At 44.4% G+C, this 21,063-nt stretch overlaps 1 protein-coding gene across 8 annotated transcripts in view; it reads right to left on the bottom strand.

The window, feature by feature from the left end:
• Positions 1-21,018, bottom strand: part of PRUNE2 (prune homolog 2 with BCH domain) — a 242,592-nt gene extending 221,574 nt beyond the window's left edge. For 4 of the 8 annotated variants that reach the window (XM_070248868.1, XM_070248869.1, XM_070248870.1 and 1 more), the window contains exons 1-2: positions 20,598-20,855; positions 13,817-13,916 (exon numbers count right to left, since the gene is read on the bottom strand). In XM_070248868.1, the coding sequence (XP_070104969.1) occupies positions 13,817-13,906 (90 nt within the window). In that variant the 5' untranslated portion in view covers positions 13,907-13,916; positions 20,598-20,855. Of the gene's footprint in view, positions 1-13,816; positions 13,917-20,180; positions 20,467-20,597 lie in introns of those variants that run through there. The other 4 variants (XR_011431624.1, XM_023627184.2, XM_070248871.1 and 1 more) reach the window with 3 other exon arrangements.
• Between the last annotated feature and the right edge of the window lie 45 nt (positions 21,019-21,063).

Raw genomic sequence — 21,063 nt, 5'->3', positions numbered from 1 at the left:
TGACATAATATTATGGGGGCTAGTTTAATCTAAAATATCACCCTTGGGTAATTTTGAATTCACATTGAAGAACTAGGAAGACAGTCACCACTTATTCAGTGCCATTGCCTTAGCGCCTCGCATGCACTGTCTCATCACATCTTCACAGCGGTTCTCTGAATCCCGTGAGATGGAGTCTAAATTATGCCCACTTTATATGTTAGAAAACCAAGGCTTAGAGATGTGAATAATTTGCCCAATTATCTGGAAGGTGCTGTAAGAAAAATAAATAAGAAGTGATTCTTGCTCCCCAATCTTCCAACACTAGAGATCCTTTTAATTTTCTCTTTCCCCTGTGAACCCCATGTTTTGAAAGCTTTTATTTACCACTTAATCCCTATCGTGGGAGATCTCCAAGTGCTAGGGCTCCTGGTTTAGATCTGTTGAACTAGCCCCAGCTCCTTATTTTGCAACAGAAGAAACAGAAGCTCAGAAAGGATGGGTGATTTGCCAAGGTCACACCACTCCCATGTAGAAGGAAAAACACTAAAATCCAGGTCTCATTATTCCCTGTAGGCATTTCTTTTTTCCACAACAAAATTCTGCCTCGGGAACATGCACTAGTCACAGGAACAATTTGGACCCAAAATTGGAAGAGACAGAATTAAGGAAACAATCACTGAAGAGGTTTGTCACGTATTTAAAATCTTCATGGCAGCTGCTCTGTAGGTGCCACACCTTTTGGCTCAGTGGTTATTTACCCCAAGGGAAGGAGAGGGGCAGTCCCCTTTTGACGCAGAGTCAAGGGGAAAAAAAAAATGACTTTTTAAAGATAGATGACGCCCAAAGCAGATTAAAAATATATGTAAAGATCATTCACGTGTTACTGGAGTAAAGGGTTTCCACATGGAGACATGATAGGGAGCGGGGCAGAACAGTGAACTGTGCCGCCCTTCTTTCTAATTTGCGGCTTGCTTTGTGAGATGACATCGCACCCTCCAGCTTGCCATGAACAGTGGCGAGAAAGGCCGGAACAGCGGAGGAAAGCTTCACGCAGTAAATGGGACTGAAACAGGACTGCAAAATACAAGGACAGTCTGAGAGTCATGTGGGGCCTTGCCCCAGGAAAATTAGGGCTGCAGATGTCCCACCTCATTCCTAGGTACCCACGCATCCTGGTTGCCTGGGGTCTCCCAGGACAGCTGAAAGGAAAGAGAGGAGGGGACGGGAAATACCATTCATGTTTATTGAGCACCTACTGGTTACATGACAGGCAGTGGACTAGGATTTAGAAGAGAGGCACAGATTTAATCTTCACAGCAGCAGCTCAAGGTAAAGTGCTGACTACACCAAGAGGAAGCAGAGCGTGACACACTTCTGGTTAGAAAATAAACAAGCCCTGGGGATGTAACGTACAGCATGGAGACTATAGTTAATAACACCATATTGTATATTTACAAGTTGCTAAGAAAATAGATCTTAAAGTTCTCATCACACACACAAAAATTCTGTAACTATATATGGTGACAGATGTTAACTAGACTTATCATGCTGACATTTCGCAATATATACAAATATCGAATCATTATGTTGTACACCTGAAACTAACATAATGTTGTACGTCAATTATACCTCAATTTAAAAAAAGAGAAAGAAATGTTAGAGTTTCCAGGAGTTTCTATTTCATGTATTCTTGCCAGTAAAATTAGCTCTTTAAAGAAAAAAAAGTGTGGTGGATGCAAATGTCACCTTGGGAGCTAGACTGCTCGGTTTCCAAACTGGCTCCACCCCTTCCTGCCTGTGTGAGTGCAGGCAAGTTAATCACCCCTCTCTACCTCAGTTTCCCCATGTGCAAAATGGGTATAACTGTACCTGCCAAATACAGTTATTGTGAAAACAAAACTATTTAGCTACTATTTAAAGAATATATGTAATGCTCTTGCACATGGTTATATGGCTAGATAACTATCAGTAATACTAGATTTATGAGGAAACCAAGGCCCAAAGAAGTTAAGAAACAAATCCAAGTTCACACAGCTGAGAAGTCACTGAACTTGACATTCTCACTCCATGACCCAAGCTCCTTTCCTTGCACCATGAGGCTGCTCAGGCTGAGTTGATGGGACCTGAGACAAAAGCAGCCATCCAGGCCAGAAGTGCCATGGTGTTCCTGAGTCAACTGCCCCCACAGCACTAACCTGCTTATTTCTACCCATTTCCCTCAAGACCAGTCCCCTAGGGCCAAGCCACTGAACTCTGGACGGAAGTCCTGCACCCCTCCTCTCTGCCCTTGTCTGGAATTTCCCCAAAAGCCATGCAGCTGTCCCCACTCACACAAGCCCCAAACGCACTGTGGTCACCACTAAACCAAGTTCTTTATGGAACAACTCTTAAGGCACTTTCACTCCCCGTAATGAGTGGAGAGCATGAACCTACAGATGAATTCCTCTAAGGGAAATTTTGGCTAGCTTTATCCAGAGGCCAGGAATTAAAGCCCCTACTTTCTGTGTTAATTTTGATTTTATTTATTTATAAGAAATCAGAAACTCAGAAACATAAGTCTGATTGTCTGTCAACTCTAAAATTGGTGGGTTTGGAATCCCCAATATGTTTCTCAGGGATTCAAATACCCAAATGGTAGAAATCATCATCATCATCATCATCATCAACAAAAGCACTCAAATATTTGTATCATGTATCAAATACAGTTCTAAGAGTTTTGCATCTATTATCTAATGTAATCCTCAAGACCCCCTACAAGGAGGATCTATCGTTATTCCTAATTTATATATGAAGAGCTGAGGTACAGGTAATTCAAGGGATGTTCCCAGGCAGTCTTGTTGAATAAATGCTTCCCTGGTGCTCTGAAGGCATTAACCCAGCTTCCCCAAATCCCTAACCCGGGATGCAGATGCAGCCTAAAGTCATCCCAACTGTGGCCATGGAAACGACCCCCACCCGAGCCTCATCTGAAGGCATGAGAGATGACTCAATAGCTGGTGGAGGTTTTCATTGATTAATAATATTACAAACTGCCAAAGAATCTCAGGTTTCTTAATCAAAGTTCTTACTTTGTGAACATCCACCCATTGATATGACCATTAATAGAATGTAAGTGTGGTTCTGTGCAACGTCCCCACAGCAGGATGAATTCTAGTTTTAGAGCACACAGTAGGCTGCATGATTATTCCTAATTATTACCTTTCCTTCCTATAGGAGGATAATACATCCCTGGACAATACCATGTAACTTACAGTACCCACCTATTGGAGGCATGTACTTCCTGCTCCACTAACAGTGGGCGTGGCCACGTGATTTGCTTTGGCTGATGAAATACCAGTAGAAGTAGCTTATTCCAGGTCTGAGCAGAAGCTTTAAGAACGATTGCTGGACCCTTCCAGCTCTCTTACTTTTCTTCTGCCCTGAGAGCAGCCTCTCCCAGGCTGTTCTTGCTCCTTTACCTGCATCCCAGAATGAAGATGGCACTTGGATCCACAGCTGACCCTCGGCAACTTGTAACACAAGTGAGAAATACACCTTTGCTGTTGAAAGCCACTGACATTGGGGATTTCTGCTACTGGAACATAACCTAACGAAAGCTGATGGACACAAAGCACTCTCTAAAATGATTCTTAAAAACTCAAAGAGGTCTGCTGATCATCCCCCAAGCACATGAGCTTTTGAAAGCCACTCTGGGCTCTCCACCATGTTAAGAGAAACAGAATTCTGTGTTAAGGGAAAAGGAATTGCAGAGGGCAAAGGGGCTGTAGGAAATAGAGTGTGAACAAAGAACACGTCAGAGAAGCGGTGACTAAGCAAAAGGCATCAACAAAGGAAGGGCATAAATAATAAAGGAACACCATCCATAACAGGACGTCACGTAGAACATGCACCACTCACAACTGGGAGCAGGGGACAAGGACACAGAAAGCACATAAGCATCCAGATGCCAAAGGAATGCCCGAAAGACCGTATCAAATAAAGACCAGAAAAATTAAGAATAATTTAGGTAAAGAGAGAAACCAAATGGCAATGAGGGGAACTGTGAAGGGTTTTGTTTAAAGAGGATAAAAAAGTTTGATTCAAACGTTCAGTTTCCTGCAGCAAGTTCCCGGGATCAGAGGTGTAACTTTCCCCTGGGATCATTCAAAGGACCTGCTTAAGAGCCTGCACTTCTGAAAACACTGCCACTTCCTTCAGTTCTCTCCTCCCACTCCCTCCTTATAGCTCATTAACATATTTATGGTCCCCTCCTTCGCTGCCAGGCACTGTGAAGCCAAGAGGGCCTGTGTTTTGTATGGGCAAAGTGTAAGAGACGTTAAATAATTCTAACAGCGACACGTGTGAGAAACACACGTTATGTGCAGAGTCTGCCTTACGAGTAGTTAGAACCAATGGCTATCTTTGCGGTGTGACTGCAGAGGGATTCTTTTTTCTTCCCACACCAGTTCCTCCCCCACCTGAAATATAAGCACTGAAGATTTCTTCTTTTGTATTAGATTTGTGTGTGTGAGGCAGACTGGCCCTGAGCTGACATCTGTGCCAATCTTCCTCTATTTTGTGTGGGATGCTGCCACAGCATGGCTTGATAAGCAGTGCTAGGTCTGCACCTAGGATCCAAACCTGTGAACCCTAGGCTGCCGAACCACACGAACTTAACCACTATGCCACCGGGCCAGCCCCTGAATTAGATTTTTAATACCCTAGAAGACATGGCATCATCTCATCAGGTGACTCTACATAGTGTGACTGGATTGCTTGGCTGCTGGAAGGAAAGTGCGGTGAGGCCACACTTCCTCGGAGGAGCATTCCGTTTCAGTTGGGGGCAAGCCCCTCCAGATTCCAACGGACCCTTTAAAGGGGCCATGATGTGCCCCTGCCTCCCAGTGAATCAGTGCTCTGGACCTTCACTGCTCACAAGGTGGTCTGGGGGCTGGCAGTGCTAGCATCACCTGAGAGCTTGTTAGAAGTGCAGAATCCTAGGTCCCACCCCAAACTGTACTGAACCAGAATCTGCATTATAACAGGATCCCCAGACGACTGCTATGCACATGACAGTTTAATAAGCACTTCTGTAATGACCACTCTTCCTGAAGTAAATGCATTGTGCCCCTGAGGCCCTGAGGAGTTTTGAAATGGAAACGTAAGTTAAGACTCTCAGGCACAGCATATGAGAAATTTAGCTCTAACATTCATTAGCTGTGTGCCCTTGAGCAAGTCACTCGACCTCTCTGAGACTCAGTTTCCTCCTTTATACACTGGGTCTAATAACGACTATCTCAGAAGACTGCGGAGAAAGCCAAATCAAAGCGCATATGTAAGCTCTAGAGTAAATACCCACAGGCGTTAACTCCCTTGCTTGCTGGCCCAGAGCAGGTTTTGCTGAGGAGTGAGTGCCAGGGGTGAGAAGCAGGTTTTGAGCAAATCAGGGCAGAGAGAAGGCCAAGCAAAAACTATTGGTCATGGCAAGACACTAGCTTAACTTGGATGTTCCTATCTGGCCCTCCATGTTTTCTGCTCTAGGTCTGTAAAAAAAAAAAAAAAAAAAAAAAGCAGAACTGTATTCAGAAAGGATTTGAAGAGCTAGGAGTTGCGGCACATGAGGATTTACTTCCAGAACCTTCTGCCCCACAGCCTGCTAATTATTTAGCAGATGCGCATGATTTAACAACTACACAGTTAAGTCTCTCAAAGTCAGTGATTTCTTCTCCCATCTCAACGCTTACAAGAAAATATCATCCCAGGCATATTTCCCTTGGCATATCTGAAAAGCTTCCCACCACGACATCCGTAAAGGCATCACAGCACTGTATACAAATCATCCTGTTAGACAATGCATTCCTCTTTAAAAAAAAATCTTACTAGGTTTTTAGGACAACTCATGTCCTATAAACCTGAAATTTTCATTAATTACAGAATTTCAAGCCCAGACTAGCCTTGAGCCCCATCTCTCTAAATTTCCTTTCAATTACGTTCGGATGTGTCCCTTTTTTCACCAGTGTGAATCAGTCAAACTCTTAAGAAACATTAGAAAATGCCGGCAACCCAGGACCTCTATCTATAGGCTTATGCGTCTAATGCATCTTCATCTTTGTACATATTGAATTTAGCAACGATGGGGCCTCTGTCCCGCCATGGCTATAAGAAATGCTGGTCCAGAGCTATATGTGTTTCTTAGTGCGAGTCTTTTTGAAAGAGAAGAATTCAGGTTACACTACCTTCAACTGCATTTAACTAATTACTCCCTATTGCATCAATGTGGGATGCTTTTATGTTTTTGGCCAGTTAATGAATATGATCCAAGTGGAGAGAGAGAGAGAGGGAATTTGACAGAATTACACCTCCTCTGTAGCAAGGAAAGAGTTCCTGTTACAGGCAATTAAACTGCCTTCCCCTGATTACATAGGACTCTCAGCTGAAGTCAATGTCGGTGACATTCAGTCACCTGTTACCCCATTATAGGTATGTGGGATGATGCCCACAGGCCCTCCAGACCCTGCCTCTCAGGAGCCTCCTTCCCGTCACAGGTGACCCTTGGTCTCCCGAGCCTGTGGTCCTCAGCATGTTTCCATCAATCTGCACTTGTGACACAATCCATCAGTCTGCACTTGCAAACTATTCATCAGAGTCCCTCACCCGCAACTCCAGGGCTCAACGCGCTTGCTTTCCTGTGTGTTTCCTGCTACGCGGCTTCAGCTCAAAAGTGTGTCATCTCGGATATTCTCTCCTTGGAAAAGAGCCCTGTATTTTTACTCAGCCATTTTGTTTTAGGGAGATGAATCCAAACCACCAAACTCTCAATGAAACCTTCAAACTCTCTTTTGAAAGGATGGACCAATTTTTTGCTCCTACAGATACTATTGGAAGCAAAGGCTTGGGCATCAGAAGACACAGATTCTATGCCCAACTCTGTCACTTACTGGCTGCGTGTCCTTGGGCAAGGCTGGATTGTACCTCTCTGCCCTTCTTCTTCTCATCTGTGATGTAAATATAATAATGTGTCCTACCCAAGGTTGGCGGAATGAGATCACATAAGTGGAAGCAGTTATGAAATACAACCCTATGTCTTGAATTACACACCAAGTATAACAGCAACTGGTTTGACAGCTCCATAAGGCTCAATCCTTTTGAAATAATTGAGAGAAGAAGTGTAAAGAAAGAGGAAGTGGCCTCCCTAGTCAGATTCTACCTTGTGGTCTCAAATAGCAGCTGTAGCTGGCAGGGATAGATTGTATCAGGATCATCTTAATTGAGCAGCAAGTCAGCTTCAGATTATTTGCTCAAATCCGTATTTTTAAAATTAGCATAGCACCTCCCCACTATACTGTACAGCCTCTCAAATTTATCAGGAGCAGGACCTAGGCGTCAAGAGACCTGAAATTTACGCTTGGCTCTGTCATAGATGTTCTCAGGACAAGTCAACCTTTCTGAATCTGAGTCTTGAAATTTGGTAGATTTCATCTGGAAGTCCATTTGGAAACATTTATCAAGAAGCTTAAGAACATTTATATCTTTTGCTCCAATAATTACATATTTGAAAAGCTATTTTAAGGACATAATCCTAAACAGGATAAAATGTTTCAGGGAGAAAGATGTTTGTTATAGTGTAATTAACAATAGCAAATAAGGAGGGGAAATCAAAATGTTTAACCAAACTATATCTCTTTTATTAAACGATATGCTATTTTTAAGATGTTGATTTGAATACTATGCAATAACATAGGGAAATATTTAATAAATAATGTTAAGTAAAATAAAAATCAGCTTCCAAAATGTATGAATAAAATAGGATTATTTTAATCCTATGCAGAGGAAACAAAGACTAAGAAGACTACTTGCCAAAATATTGCCAACAGTCATGCTTCAATGAAAGTGGGTAATTTTTAGTCTTAGTTTTTCGTTTTTCTAATGTTTACAGTTCATTTTTCAGCTTTCCTCTATTTCCCAAATTTGCTTTAATATTTCTATTTTATAAATAAACGAAGGCTGAAATATAATACCAGGAGGTTGAAATAGACAAAGTCTAAAGTCATCTGTTTCAACGTTAAAGATCTACGCTTCTATAATAGTTTCAAATGTAAATAGTTTCACAGCGAGAAATCACTAGCAAAAGATGGTGGCTATGGAGTGCTGTGTTTAAACACATAGAATCCTGATGTCTATTTCCACACCAGGCCCTGAAGAGACTGGTCAGAGCGTGTCCGGTGGGACATGGCCATCAGGATGGCTGAATATAAATCTTGCTGAGAGCAATAGTCCAACAAAGGGGCCCCTAGCAATAAGCATGGCTCAGTGCCATCAAAGCAGTCTACAGAAATGCCAGTGTATTGAAGAAATCCTCTGAGTATGAATTGGTTTTTACAAAGATGTCATGCTTGGTCAGAAGCCTATTTTGGCATGAAATAACTCCATAGAAGTGAGAAATACATTTTTTCCTCCATAAGGCTCAGCGTGACCTAACGCTTTGGAGGGCTAATGAATTTTTCAAAATGTTTTAAAAGCCAGTTCTGGGATGGCATTTTGATCTGCGTCCACCACAGTGGGTTTATGTCTGGATTTTTCTGGAGGCTGAAGCCAAGACTGATGACACTTCAGAACACAGTCCCAGGTACCAGCCAAGTGGCAAGGATGCAAGCAGTTACGGACCCACCGAAACTGCTCTCCTTCACGCATGGCTTCCTGTTAGGGTCTGACAAAGCAAATCCACAATGAAATAACAGAAGAAATATTCAGCTAGAAAATAAAATTCTCCCTCTTATTTATCTTTTTCTATGAGCTGTATACATTTCCTAAGACCAAGCTTTCAATTTGCCCAGAAACTAAAAAAAAAAAAAAAAAAAAAAAAGACGACAGAAAAGTTCCCCAATGATCTTGGTAAACACTCAAAAGACTAAACAGAACCCGAATCAAAGTTGAGGCTTATATTAACCCACACGGATCAGTTGAAATACTGCTCACCTTTCCCTGAAAGAAGCCAGCCCTCCAAAAGGCAGTGGCTCTGGGAGCTGTTTATTCTGTAGTTGTCAAAGGGTGAGAGAATCCTACCCACTATTTCAGCCAGGAGATGCTGCACGCAAACCAACCAGCTGGTAAGGGTCAGGGGGAAGACGGAAGTTAAAGAAGCGAGAATAGAGGGCAGAGAGCGACTAGCCCCCTTGCCTCTCTGGAGAAGGGCCCAGGGACACTGCCTTCCCAGGGAAGCAGCCAGGCACGTGTCCGCTCAGACACACCCGTGGCAGAAGAGCAGCTGATCTGTGCACCTGCTGAGACACTTCTGTCTTCCCAGAGCCAGGTGCCAGTCTGGCCGGCACCACAGACCACTTGCTAGAGAAAGTGTGTATGAAGAGCACAAAGACAAACAAAACACTTCTCTATTCAGGATGAACTTCTGCCTCGGCTCCTCCTTTTCCATTCTGGAGAGCAAGAGGCAAACAGACACATTTGTCTTTTGCACCCTTCAATTAATTGATGGATAATTTTTCACGGCAAAAAAAAGTTGGACTTTATTGAATTGATGAGCCTTTTTTTTTTAAAGCCACTTACTCTAAAAGTGCTGTTTTTCTCAACTGAGGAAAATAGTTCTGTGGAGTGGGAACTCTTCCATAACAAACTTTTCAAATAATTGAAAGTCCATCAGCAGGCTGCCCTCCCTCTCCGGCTGTCCTTAGGGATCTTATTTTAAAGGTCCGTGGTCATTGCTGCAACTTTTCTGTGGAGTCCAGAACCAGATTTAGTTCTCGACTCAGGATGGGAGTGGGGAGGGGGTTTCTCACATCCTGTACACGCCACAGGCCTATTTATGCCTCCCCACATCAGGCTCACATTTTTAGCACCATCACTCTCCGTCCTGACTCATGGTCACTCGTTATAAACCATGACATTTCACATATCTCGCTCCACTTAAGAACGAGATCTCCTCTGCAAGGGACTTTTTCAGACAACCAAAGGCTTACCCTCCATGTGACAATTTCTGTTTTATTTTTTTCTATTTTAATCATCTGAGTTGGAACTTTATCTGAAATTGCTAATATACCCCACCTTTCTCCTAAATAGGACACTGAGCTTAAACGATCTTCTTCCTTAATTATTCAGGGTCATTACTGTGAACATCACTGATGCTATGGCCCCCAGAGACGATGAAGATGTTTAGGACTATTTGCCTACACCAGATGGAACAGCACTTATGAGAGCTTGGGTCTGCTTCTTATAGGTTCTCTTTGGTTTGGGGTTTGTTTGTGTGATTCCTCATTGTAAGTTATCACCAATTACAGCCTCTAGCAACCTCCTCTCCTTCCATCACCCCCATCTGAGAAAACCAAGCTCGTGAGTATTCTGTCAAAGCGCCAATTAAGTAATGACGATGACGATGACATTCGCATGTCTTTGCTGTGTTCCCAGCATCCTCTGAATGATTTGCAGGTGTCACCTCACAAATGGGCTCCGAGATAGAGTTTGGGGGATTTTCCTGTGAGAAAAGAACTAATTATAATGTTTTCAATAATCAATTTTAGTTGTCTGAAGGAAAGCTGCCTTTGCATAATTCCCAGTTTTCAGGAGACCTCGGGTTGTCTGATGCTGCCAGATAAGTGAATTCCAGGCCCACAACCTGCTGCGCGTGCGACTCATTCCATGCTGGATCTCCTTTTCTCCTGGCCGCTCTGCAAACTTGCTTCCCACTTGAATCCTTTTATTCTTCTCTTTTCTCCTATTTCCCTTCCAACTGCATCTGCACCTTCCTTCTTGCTTTTCTCCCCCTCTTCCTTTATTCCTGTAAGTGTCTTGAGTATAACTAGGAGTTTTCTGGGGCGACGCTAAGCCAGCAGACTCCAGAGCAAAAAGTAGGCTCAGCCCAACTAGAGCTGAGTCCTGATCCCAGCTCATCTCCTTGCTACTGTGTCAGCCAGAGTGAGCTCACCCACCTTACAATCGAGCAAAGTATCCTTAACTTCTCCAGCAACAGAGCGGCAACAACAAAGAAATCTGCAAAACCGACTTCAATTTTTTAAAAAAGGAATCAAAAATTCACTAAATACCCACAATATTTCTAGTCACTCTCAGGGTCACACATCCTATCTTCCAAATAGTTTACCAGTCTCTATTTTTCTTTCACATGGGCATACAGTAAGAAAAGTCTCCCAATTTATTCAACCAAATCATAGACAGCCCGGCACCATATTTTTCTCAAAGCACGTTCTCAATAATATGGTTGCTTGCTTGGTTATTTGAGGGTTTTTCATATAAAACAGTCAACAGAGAGAAATGAATCTCTCTTGGGTCAAAGTGAACTTACCACCCAATCCTTCTATAAACCTGTCAAGTTGTTTTCTCTCTCTCTCTTTTTTTTTGGTGAGGAAGATTGGCCTTCAGCTAACATCTGTTGGCAACCTTCCCCTTTTTTGCTTGAGGAAGATTGTTGCCGAGCTAACATCTGTGCCAATCTCCCTCCATTTTGTATATGGGATGCCGCCACAGCATGGCTTGATGAGTGGTGTGCAGGTCTGTACCCAGGATCCAGACCTGTGATTCCCCAGGCAGCTGAAGCAGAGTGCACAAACATAACCATTATGCCACTGGGCTGGCCCCAAGTTGTGCATTTTTTATTTGAAGAGAATTAAATGTTCCGGGAGATCTGGTGGGAAGAGGCACTTACGGATGAGGGAGAGGGTCCTGGAACGGGAGTCAGGTGATCTGGGAGCCAAGTCTGGCTCTGCTCTGTATTGGCTGTGGAACCTCGGGCAAAAGTCTTGCCTCACTAAGCTTCAGTTTCCTCAAATGCAAAGGGAGAATAATAGCTACCTCACAAGACCACTGTGGGCACTAAGTGAAAAAACGTGTCTCTTAGAGCTAAGACAGATATTCAACAAATTTTAGTTGAACTAAAAGGAGCTAAGTATTATCCGTGTTTCAGTGAAATACAGATAAAGCTTCCTGGCTCTCTTGTCCACCAGTGGCTCTTTCCATGTTTTTATTACTGTGGATGGAGAACATATTCTTGTCTTAGTATATGCATACCTGCTACAGACCTAATGTATTATTGTGCTTATTTTCCAAAGGAGGAAACTGAGACTCAGCTAACGTTGCCTGACTAGCAAGTAAAAATGGCAAAGTCAGGCTTTGAAATCAGGCACCTGGCTCGAGAGCCCAGGCTCTTAGCCACCACGCCCTTCTGCATTTAGGGGAAAGAAGTGAAGAAGAGGACAAGAGAATCTCTAAGCTTCCAACAAACCCAAAAATGCTCTAGGAAACTCTTCCTAAATCTTCCTATTTAGGGCTGTCAGCTTCTACTGGGGGCTGCCTCATGGCTTCCAGGTTATGGGCTCAGCTATAGGAAAGTGTGGTTATTGCTGCTCCCAGGGAAGCCACCAATCATTAAGGATGTGAACACAGTACACTTTTGATGGTGTGGATGTCTACTTTCAGTGACCTGTTTTGAAGCCCCCACACAATAGTCTCAGTTACTAAAAAAGCTAATTCCCAAATGTGAGTAGAGGAACCCTGAACTAGACCAGACCTGTTGCCAAAATATATTCAAGATCACATACATTATTATAAAATACTGGTGTCCAAAAAGGATAAGCCACTTATTTAAGAGATACATACACATTAAAGCAAAAGAACATTAAAACAAGTATAAAAAGATAGAAATTAAGCAATAAAAGTAAGAAAAATTTATTTCAGAAATACTAGCCCAAGGAAATTAAGCACCAACATAGCTTGGAGCTTCCTGGCAGCCAAAGCAAAGAATAGCAAATGCATGGAGTCAAAGATATGCAATTTTTCTAGATATCTATCATTTCAAAAAGACTCTTGCAGCACAGGCTCATAAGAATACCTGGAAAAGTCTGACCACATCCCAAAGAGTTAGATGAAGTGGAAGACCATGAACTGCTCTACCACAAACAGTCCTGCTGGTTGGACGAGCGGTCTGACCAGGTTTATCCCATGCATGAGGTCTGCAGTGCCAGGGCTGGACAGAAATACTAATGAGGCCAGTCAGGAATGCCTTCACCTTTCCTCTTAAGGACTCTGAAAAGCTTCCCCACCAGTCTCTCTCATGACATCAGTACTGGTCCAGAGGCAGCAGAACAGGCTGGGCAGACTTGCTGTAGTGGCTGGGATTGGCGAGTCCAATTTTTCACCTTTGAACCACACAACGGAGGATCTACGGCTCTGACAGTCCCACTCTGTTTGCTGATCTGCCCAATGTGGTTCTGCAGAGGCCCCACTCCCCTCCTCTGCCTCTCTCCAACCCATTCGTGCTTTAATTCAACCAATATTTACAGATTCCAAATAGTCATGCATAAAAACTAGCCCCGTTACTTTGAAGTAACAATTTGTATGAAGTACACACCATGTGCAAAGTGCTGTCTGGCGCTCCTTGACCTTAATGTTTCCCACCTTCTACTAAACCAACCTAGATTCCTGCATACTGTTGCCAGCCCTTCTTCGGATTCGGATCTCTAGGAGTCTGCACCTGACCATCCACTTATTCATATTTGAGCCACTACAATGTGTGATGCTTTGTGCAAGACTCTTGCCTTATGGCTTCATTCATTCTAAAAACACATCGCTCTTTTTGTGCTTAGCACAGTCACGGCTCATGGTCCCAAGAAGCATCTGAAGTGTATAGCAGCTCCAAAGCACTGGATGCTGGATAAACTGATCTGTGTGTTTGTTCCTTGTCCATCAACTGGTCCCTATAAGCGGAGAGAATGCCTCTCCCTCATCTTTTTTTAAAGAACAGACTTAAGTATGCCCCGGCAGGAAAGAAGTAAGGAAGATCTTCATGCAGCAGTTCTTTAAGATTGATGGCAAGGTCCAAACCGATACAGCCTACCCTGATGGTTTTAAGGACGTCATCAGCATTGACAAGACGAGGGAGACTTTCTGTCTGATCCACGACACCAAGTGTTGCTTTGCTGTTCATTGTATTATACCTGAGGAGGCCAAGAACAAGTTGCGCAAAGTGAGAAAGATCTTTATGGGCACAAAAGGAATTCCTCATCTGATGACCGAGGATGCTCACGCATTCCACTACCCGGATCCCCTCGTCAAAGTGAACGATGCCTTTCAGATCGATTTGGAGACTGGCAAGATTAGCAAGTTCATCAGGTCTGACACTGGTGACCTGTGTATGGTGAGCAGAGGTGCTAAGCTGGGAAGAATTGGTGCGATCACCAACAGTGAGAGACATCTTGGTTCTTTTGATGTGGTCCATGTGAAAGACGCCAACGGCAACAGCTTTGCCACTTGGCTCTCCAACATTTTCATTACTGCAAAGACAGCAAACGACGGCTTTCTCTTCCCTGAGGAAAACATTATCGTCTCACCATTGCTGAAGAGAGACACGAGAGACTGCCAGGCAAACAGAGCAGTGGGTGAAATGATCTCTAAGTGACACGTTGGAAGGGTCTTTGTACTTAATTAAAGATAATATGGCATGATTAATTGCAAAAAGAAAAAACAAAACAAAACCTACTTACTGAACACAAGGCACTGCACCAAGCCCTGGAGACACAATGGTGAGAAAAATCATACAGAGACCCAGGTCTCTACGCCTACCAATCAAACAAACGTGCCCAATGGACATATAATGACAAGCTGAGATAAGTGATCTAAAAACATCATCAAAAAACCTGACTTAGACTGGGGCGGGGGCAGTCATTCAGCAAAGGCTTCCCTTCTTCTTCACCTAATCTGAAGAAGGAGCAGTTATTTAAGCCAAGGGGAGCAGGCGGAAAAGCCAGAAGAAGTTGAACAGCAGACTGGCCCAGATCCCAGGGTCATGTTAAGAGTGTTGTCTGTTCTCCTAAGAGCGGTAGAAAGTGACGATGAAGTTCTAAGGGAGGGGTGGGAGTTGTGGAAGATGCTTTCACAGTGATCTCCGTGGCAGCAGTGAGAGAGTTTGCAGGAGACCGGCTAGCCCACCGTTGCAGTCATCTGGATGACGTAAGATGCCTGGGATATAGCAGTGGGGAAGGGATGGAGGAGGAGAAAGCTCCCGGTTGGAGAAACTGCATGAATAACGATGCCATTCACTGAGATAAGGAACTGCAAAAAAAGGACCAGCTTCGGGGCAAATGGAGAGAAGCAGTCATCGTTCCAGGTTTTGTGCTAAGAGCTGTAGGCACATTATTTTGGCTTTATCAACAAACCTGTAAAGTAGGCATCACTATCCCATTTTTCAGATTAAAAACGCAAGACTGTGTTATCAACTTAGTTTTCCTAACTCAGACTTTGTGGGTCTGATTTTTCAGGGTAATCTAGTGTCCAATTAACCTCTCAAGAACTCTTAAGAAGAAAGATTACCTTTCCCAGGAAACCAAAGCCCAAAGCACAGGGCTCAGGTAGAAATGGATCTGGGACATTGCCAGAGATTTTGAGCAGGCTGCTCTGGGATATGTGGCAGGGCAGCCATATATGATTGCACAGGCTGCGTACTGCACAAACCCAGAGGGCGCCAGTCAATAAAAGTCCACGTGAATGCTGCCTCCTGAATATAGCAGGCCTGCCGCTCCCCAGTTTCTTTTCAAAGAGGACACCAAACTCCATGACTTTCCCAAAAACCCGAGGGTTCAAGAAGAATCAATAACGGAGACAACACCGTGCACTTTCTCTCTCTGGTCCCCAGATGCTCTTTCCTCATTTGCAGCCTTCATCCAGACTCAGGTATTCCTCCTTCCCCATTTTCTTTGCTCAACTAGCTCTCCAAGGAGGGACAGGTGTAAGAAGAGCAATGCCTCCATCAGCAAGTCACCATTGCTTACAGGAGCTCCCCAGACTGGCGCACCAAACCCCAAACGCTGTTAATATCTGCCTCAATAAAAGCTACATGGAAACAAACAGGTTATACCAAAGCTCTCACCTTTTGCCTAGTTAACATAAAATATTCCCCAAATGACTGAGTAAACGGTGTCCTTGACCACCTGAACACATGTGCTCCCATGTGGACCCAAGGTGCTGTCTGAATGACAGTGACCAATTCTTTACCTTGGAGGCAGATCAGCCCACTCTGGAATTTATGCTGAAAAGTCTGGTTCTTCTCCAAAGGCCTTGGGGCTGGGACAATCCACAGCTCTTGGTCTGAAAGCTCCAGGCAGTGAGAAATGGAGCTGACTCCAGGACTAAAGCAATCAAGGGCTCATCTCATCAGTCCCTAAGGGGGTGGCATCACATTCACAGAAGGGCTTGGATTCCTGAATTTCCGGCTCCTGAATGCTCTGGCAAGAGGCACAGTCTTCAAGTGCACTTTCCCTCCCTTATGGTGGGGAGGGAGCTGCTCCCGTGGTCTGTGATCAGAAGGAGCTCAGCTCCCCAAATGAAACTGCCAGGCCAGCGTTTCCATCACTACTAGTCCTTACCACAGCGGCCCGTTAAAAGGTATGGAGCACTCACTTTAAAGATGCTTTTTATTGACAAGCATGACCTTCTTCCTATGAAGGAAATCAGGAAGAATGCAGGGTTTTTCTTTCTTTATTTAAACCCTATCTCCTCTATCAACTCTAATGTGCTTGTTCATTTAGAGCTTTGAATGTGCTTTCTTGTCCCCATGCCACATCCCACAGAGTATGAGTTAACATTTCGATCACCCAGAATTTTTCTTCTATAGAAGTCCACATACTGACCCAAACCCACCACAGAAATGAGCCCTCCATCTGCAGCTGTCACGGCCGAAGTGGCAGGTGCATTCCCCAAACTGTAGTGGCGACCCTCTCTCCACCCTCTCTTTGAAACAGCATTCCTGGGACGGTGATGTGCTCTGCATCCTTCCAGTGGCAGCTGACACTGCCCCCCCCCCCACATACCAAAGGCTGACTCATGACCCACGTCGTAGCGCATGTGAGCTGCAGTGACCTCCACCCATGACTAGCTGCTTGAATTGCATCAGCTGGGGAGGTGTGGGCAGTGGGAGAGGTTCAGCAGCCAGTTGACCCAGTGTGGGGACCCTGGCTGCCTCCCAGCCAGAGCCCCAGGGCTCCGATTCCTCATTTAATTAAATTTTTTCCCCAAAGTTCACGGGACCTTGGACCACTTACTGCCATCATGAGGCCATCTTAGCCTGTATACTTTTCTGAGCTGGCCACTATGAAATTGGAGGGCATTTCCCAAATCACAGCCTAGGGCAGGGGCCCTCATTCCCTACCCTCCTTCAACGTCTCTTACCACAGAAATGGTACAACTGAGAATGACTAAGACACCACCATAGAAATGGCATAACTAAAAATGGAAAGCATGGCTAAAATTTAAAGACTGTCCTGGAACTAGAAAATTTGATCTCCCTTCCTATTCCAGGTCTGAATGCGCAGGTGGAAGAAAAGCCAGGTGGGCACTGACAGGAGAAAAAAAAAAATGTGTTTTCCCCCTCATTTCTAGATCTAGCAATGAGTGTCCAGATCAGAAACATCACTGGGCTCTCACGTCGGGGGCGTGAACGCAGGTAAGAAGCATCACCATTTGATGACAGTCTGTGTTGTTGAGGGTCTAGCTTTCATATGCTGACACTACTGTCTCGATTGCTTTAACAAGAATTGTGTCGATTCCATTTTTGTCAGTTTCTATTTGTCAACAAGGCACCATTTCTGGAGAGCGTGTTTGGCACGAGCGACCACTCCCCTTTCTGCCCTCCACCTTCAGAGGAGGTTTTTTACAAAGAAGCTTTGGGCACCCAAGCCTGTCCTAACCAGGCAGGAGGCAGGTGCCCTAGGGGAGCATTTGAGCACCAGGAGGGGTGATCCCTCTGAGGCCACAGTTTTTTGCCACTTCTCATAAATACCCAGTATTCTCGGGAATGAAGGGTGGGTATTGGAAGGAGAGCTTTAGGAACAAGGGGAAATAGGATTATATCAGTGAATCTGCCTCAATTAGAGGACCAGCAGGACCACACTGGGATGAAAAACAGAATTGAGAGAGTGTTCTCCCAATTTCTACAGAATTAAGCTCCAAACTACTTGACCAAAATTCAAAAATATCCCTTCCCCTTCCAAGATTTCTGCTCTACCCAAAGGCCTGGCCTAGAATAGAGAGCTATTTCTCTCCTCCCAATGAGAGATGAATAATAGATGCTCCTAGTAGAGGGCAGAGGAACAGAAACAATTTCTCCAAAGTTTTGATTACTGGAGATTTTATCTGTGGCTAATAGCAATTGCATTTTGCAATTTAAAATTCCTTTGGTCTATTGGAATTAGCAGGCACCAGTGATGATGAGATTATGTTAAGACTTTGGGAGGAACATTGACTATTTCAAAGCATTAAAATATATATACCATGCCTGAAGAATAGCAAAGCAAGAGGACAACTGGCAAAAACCTGCCAATTAGACCTTTTTTAGGTATCATATAGATAAGTCTATATTAATGCCTGATGGAAAATAGCTTAAACATAACACCTAAATTCTACCTAATTCTGGTCTAATAAGCCTTAAGTGAGAACTAGCATGATAATTTTCTTCTCCTTAAAATGTTTTCCCAAGCATTAGCCTAATTTTTAAAAATCCTACTATTTTATTATGAATAAACTTCTCACAAATGATTAATTATTTGTTAATTATTGATGCAATTTTTTCTCCCCCAAAAAGGTTATCTATCCTCTAAAGCAAAAGGTTATCTATTACTATAGTTTAATGTTGCATACTAAGTAAACATTTTATTCACCTAGAAAATGTAATTTGTCAGGGGAAATGTGACACTATAAGTGACCAAAACACCTTTGCTGCGGCTGAATATGAAAAGCTAATTGTGATGGCTAACAAGAAATCTATTCCAAGAAAAAAATAAAATTAGCCATAATTGTTCTTCTGGCTAAAGCAAGAAACTGAGAACAGCATTTCAAACAACCTCTTCTTTTTCCTGTCTTTTCTTTTTTTTTTTTTTTTTTAATGATGCAGAGCAATTGCTCGTCTAATGAAGGGACTCGGTAAATAAACTTACACATTACTCAACTGATTACTCTGAAATAGGGAATTTTCCCATCCCAGCAATTGCTCATCAAAAATGAGACAAGCCTCTTGCTCACATCAGACCCCACGATCTAAATGCTCATTGTTTAAAACAAATGTTACAGGAGTGGGGCACAGGTGCAGTCTAAAACCGCATTTATTGTCAATTGCCATTCATTTTCATCCACACGCGCACACACAAAAACAAAAATAAGTTGCCAAAATTGACTTCCTTTATGACCATTTCTCATTCATTGTTAGGTAAAGAACAAAGAGCATACTTATACTATCAGAAATGCAAGGGAGATTCCACGATCAGTATTTTCTTTCCTGTGCTCAGGTAAAACTATGGGAGAGAGAGCAATAAACACAAAAATGATCACAAACTTTCTCAATTCCGAAATCCCCACAAACATTCAACTCTCTGGGAGGCTTATAGCAGAAAACAAAGTAATTATGTTAGCATTAATAAACTTAGTGGTCTTTTTAAAGATACTTACAGTGAAAGCCTCTTAAGAATCACACTTCCGTCTGCACTCCCCTTGTGGTGTCTGCACTCCCCTTGTGGTGCGAGGTAAAGAAGTTACAGTAACAACCCTGCAAACACCCTGCCTTGTGATTAAGACCTCACCTTAATGCAGAGTTTGTATTTTGGCTTCTACGAAGGTTTAAAGGTTAAAAGCATCATAAACTATGCATTCGCTCCTATGCCAGGCCCATAAAAGGTGCTTTCACTGTTCATTAAAGATATTGTTTCTAAATGGGCAGAGGCTTTTTTTTTTTAAGTGCAGAAACAGAAACATTTCCATTATGTCTATTACTGCTTTGCTGGAGAGCCAAAACAATTTGGAATTAGGAAACTGCTGGAATCTGTTGTTCCAGAATGTGTAGCAACTGTCAACAGACACACTGAAATTACCACTCGCTCCTCGGACAGCGGTAGGTTAAACACAGCCGACCAACATGCCGGTCTCCTCCCAGGAGAACAATAGTCTGACAAACCCCACATCACCAGCAACAGTTGGGGCTTTCCCCTTCTGCCTGTGCCCCAAGTTCGAGATCTGAGTGGGGACCAGAGAGACTCGGTTCACACTAGAATATCCCGAACTCCTGCACTGGAGCAAGCTCTGTGTGAGGGATGCTGGGGTAAACTGCGCATTCGCACGCTTCCTTCCTAGTCGGCACCGTGATTTTCTCACTTACGTTTTGCCACCCCCTCCAGCTAAAGTGCAGTTCTAAGGGATTATTCTTTTTCTTTTACACTTACGCGTACTGTATCTGCAGAAGGCTGAGCTCTTTTTCTCAAGGAGTGCCACACCCATTCATCCTCCAGCCTTCAGGAGCAAATTGCAGATTTGACTGGATCTGCCTCTCTCCAACCTCAGGCCAAAGGGACCAAAACTGGACACACGGCACCCAACTTCAGCCAGGCCACGACCACCTCCAGATCGGCACTTTGGCTGTGGGGGAGGATTATGGAGACAGACTGCTTGCTGTAAGCACCAGAGTTCCAGAGATTCTTTCCAGAGGACAGCCTGCACACCCTGACAACTAAGTGGCAAAGTTGTTTCTTCCTCCTTTGCTGCAATGCCCTTTCCTCTCGATCAGCTCACACATGCCCGCGGGCGCGCACACACACAAACACACACATACTCACACACACAGCCTTGCTCCTTCAACTTACCAGTTTAGACTTGGCGCGTTGCAAAAATTCTTCCATGTCGTTGCGAGAGGTTTGGACCGGGGGTACCCGGAGGGCGCGGAGGAAGATCCCCGCCTGGCGAGAAGAGCAGGGTCTCGGGAAAGTGGCCCGCCAGGGCGCCGCGGCTGGCTGCTCCCTCCTACCGCTCGGAGGCGGCTGAGGCTGTGGCTGCGCCCTCGGCTGTCGCGTCCCAGGGCTCTCCGCCCCACCCCCGCGCCCCGCCGCCCGCTCAGGCCGTCCGACTCTGCCCTAATAAGGAAAGTGGGTGTGACTCCCGGGAGCCCCGGGGCGCGGCCCGCACGCTGGCTGGCACGCGCCTGCGGGGCTGAAGCTTGAGGCCAGGGCGCAGGGGCGGGGATGTTGGGGGGATGGCGAGGGGCTCCTCGGCCAATCGCAGGGCCCCGCTGTGGCCTCCTGACGTGGCGCGCCGAAAGATGCTGCAACCATG

The sequence above is a fragment of the Equus caballus genome, chromosome 23, assembly GCF_041296265.1.
Source record: "Equus caballus isolate H_3958 breed thoroughbred chromosome 23, TB-T2T, whole genome shotgun sequence".
Lineage (NCBI taxonomy): Eukaryota > Metazoa > Chordata > Mammalia > Perissodactyla > Equidae > Equus > Equus caballus.
This window is presented reverse-complemented; position numbering and strand designations above follow the sequence as displayed.